Below are 3,224 nucleotides of genomic sequence, written 5' to 3' on the forward strand. Positions count from 1 at the left end.
TCAGTGGATGCCGTGCTATTGTTAAAGGCAGAAATAAGAATGAGCGAAGATAAAATACTTTCTATGTTTAAGTCTGTTAATAGGTTTTCCTAATCACACAATAAAGATACTTCCTTACTGTAGGATTGTCCTCGGATTCAACCGTTCGTATTGAACACAACTAACAACTAGTAATGGCCGCTTCACATGTCGTTTATTCACTAGTGCGCATGCTCAATACATATAAGTGATATTACGTCACAGATCAATATGCACAGGGGCTTGATGTAATTTTATAACAATAATAAAACACTACAATTCCTCCTTTTCTTGAATTAAAACTTATTTACCAAATATCAAAATATTCTGATTTTTTTTTCTTTCCAAGCTAATGTGTTTGTGTTAATATCAACTTATCATAAAGTCTTATAGTCAAAGAGTCTTTATACTCCAGTCTATATAAAATTATAAATGTTCAACTAACTTCAAACTCAAAATCTCTATTGGAGATCAATTGGAATTGCGGTAACTGTTTTTTTTTTTTCCAACCGAAAATAAAGTCTTTAAGTTAGGATAGTTAAAAACTACTAACTTATGTATGGTAAACATACATATATCAAGTCACTTAAGCGTAACCTCATAGTCTTTGAATTTGTGAGGCATTGTCTTGACGCGAACTGGGCGCGGAGAGGCTAGTACACTACTAGTTGGCATACTCGCATTTTCTGTAACCGTTTCACGATCATTACACTCATCGGTTTTGCATGGAATTGATTCCTCATCAATGTCAACAATCGGAGTATCACGGTTGATACTTGTGGGCTTGCTTAGCTCACTACGATTCTGTCCATCAGTTCTTTTCAAGAACTTTTTCACATGTGTAACGTTGCGTTTGTACTGTACTCCGTCTCGTTCAATTAGCACAGAATTTCCAGATTTAGCCTTGACTGTATATGGCTGTTCCTGATATTTCGGTGTCAGTTTATTTTGTCTCTCTTGTCTTAACAGTACATCATCTCCTGTTTTAAGGTCGTTTTCGCGCGCGTTTCTCTTTCCGTCTGCATATAATTTCCCTTTCATTTTGTTTTCATTATTTCGGTCACGAACTTCGATGTCATCTACTGAATGCTCCTCAATTCCTGGAATGCGCGTTCGAAGTTTGCGTTTGAACAAAAGTTCGGCGGGACTCACTCCAGTTACAGAGTGTGGAGTGGTACGATACATTAACAAGAATGAATCGAGTTCTGTTTTCCAGTCTTTTCTTTCCAGTTGAGCGATTCGGACACTTTTGAGTAGGGAGCGATTCTGTCGCTCCACCTCACCGTTAGCTTGAGGCCAAAGGGGGGTAACTCTCCGATGTTCAATACCTCGTTCTGCAAGGTAATCTTTGAACAGTTCGCTCACAAACTGAGGACCGTTGTCTGTCGTAATACTAATCGGAAACCCGTGTGTGAGAAACATTTTCCCCAGACTACGCACTATTTTGTCCGTTGTTGTAGATTTCATCGTGTCAACTTCAAAGTACCTACTGTAGTAATCAACAACTACAAAAATATAGTCACCGGATGGAAGTGACATCAGATCAGCTGATACATGCTGCCAAGGACCTGAGGGTAGTTCCGTAGTTTTCATCGGTTCCGGAGCCTGTGTTGATCCTAGTAGCTGGCAGGAATAACAAGTTTTACAAAATTGTTCAGAGTCCTTATCTATTCCAAACCACCACACTTTTGTACGAATCCGTCGTTTCATACTCACGATTCCTGGATGTCCTTCGTGTGCGAGTTTCAAAACTGTTTCGCGCAGCGTTTCGGGAATTACTATTCGCGTTCCTCTCAGTACCAACATTCCTATGATACATAGTTCATCTTTCACTGCCAAATACCTTTTGTTTGTAAGTTCATGCCACCTTTGTGTTTTAATGCACTTTCTAACATTACAAAGTTCCTCATCGACAGCGGACTCCTCTTCTATTTGTCGTGTCGATAGGGCGTTCGGTGTCGCGTTTTGGGCAACAAATCTGACGTACGTTTCGGCATCGGTTGGCTGCGTACTAGAGTTATTCCCCTTGCTCTCGATGAGCCGCGATAGGCTGTCAGCAATGTTCTGCTTGCCTGGGATATACTTGACAGTAAATCGGTATGTCTGTAGTCTTAGTACCCAACGGTGTATCCTTGCGCTCGATTTACCGTTTGACGTTGTCGAGTATATGCACTCCAATGGTTTGTGATCGGTAAGTAGTGTGAATTCAGCTCCGTATAAGTACATGTGTAGACGTTCACATGCCCACACAATCCCTAACGNTAGGTACTGTTTTATAAAAAGTAAAATATCTTGGCCAATTCTCGTCAAGGAGCTCTGACTGAAAAGCATTGTTTTACCTGACCAACATACTATCTAATTTATAGACTAACCTGTTTTTGAGACCGAGTCGAAAAGAAATTCGTCGTCAAGGCCACCGTGACATCTTCAGGCGTGTGTTTTAATTAGTAATACAACTTATACTTTTTGGTTATAAAAGTTATTTCATTAAATCATAGAGCTTGAGTACGTTAATAAATTAGACTACTTCTAGTAGGGGTGAGCGAACAATTGCTGTCCTGACTCATTTTGAAAAATAGTTTAATTATCTCCACTTAATGAGGGTAGATTGAGTTAATTGTGTTGACTTTAACCTTTATCTAATTACAAGCATTCAACCTACAGTCAACAAAATACAAGACAATAGTGAAAACAAAAAGGGCTTTGTATGTATCTTATCAATTACTGGACACCTGGCAAGTATTGTATTTATCATAAAATGCATAACACACATGGCAATTTTGATTGAAAATAGGACAAGTAAAACGCATAAAACATGCAGGACAATTCGTTTTAGTTTATTCAACGATATTGCAAAATTTAAAACAAATTTGTATACTACATTTATTTTATCTAATTTTTCTGCATATGACAATAATTTTGTTCCGGATGAAAAATTGCTCCCTTCAAAGATATTTGTTTGTAAAGGGGTAAAATTCCCATTAATAAATAGTGGTTACACAAAATATATGAGAACAATTATATATAAAATGGTCTACAAAAATTGTCCTATTAATTTATTAATACATAAATGATGAAACAGAATTAAACAAAATGCCATAACTATGCAGGCCTATATTGTCCTTAACTAAAATTATATATAATAACGATACCAATGTTTTAAAAAAGTTGTATTCTTTCAGGAAATTGATTTCAATCTTCTCTTC

The 3,224-nt window shown here is 37.2% G+C and overlaps 1 protein-coding gene across 1 annotated transcript; it reads right to left on the bottom strand.

The window, feature by feature from the left end:
- Positions 1-600: 600 nt before the first annotated feature.
- On the bottom strand, positions 601-2,244 carry LOC110450402 (uncharacterized protein K02A2.6-like). Its single transcript, XM_021497891.1, has one exon. The coding sequence runs from the start codon at positions 2,242-2,244 to the stop codon at positions 601-603; it is 1,644 nt and encodes a 547-aa protein (XP_021353566.1).
- Positions 2,245-3,224: the final 980 nt, after the last annotated feature.

Source organism: Mizuhopecten yessoensis, unplaced genomic scaffold (genome assembly GCF_002113885.1).
Source record: "Mizuhopecten yessoensis strain PY_sf001 unplaced genomic scaffold, ASM211388v2 scaffold5199, whole genome shotgun sequence".
Taxonomy (NCBI): domain Eukaryota; kingdom Metazoa; phylum Mollusca; class Bivalvia; order Pectinida; family Pectinidae; genus Mizuhopecten; species Mizuhopecten yessoensis.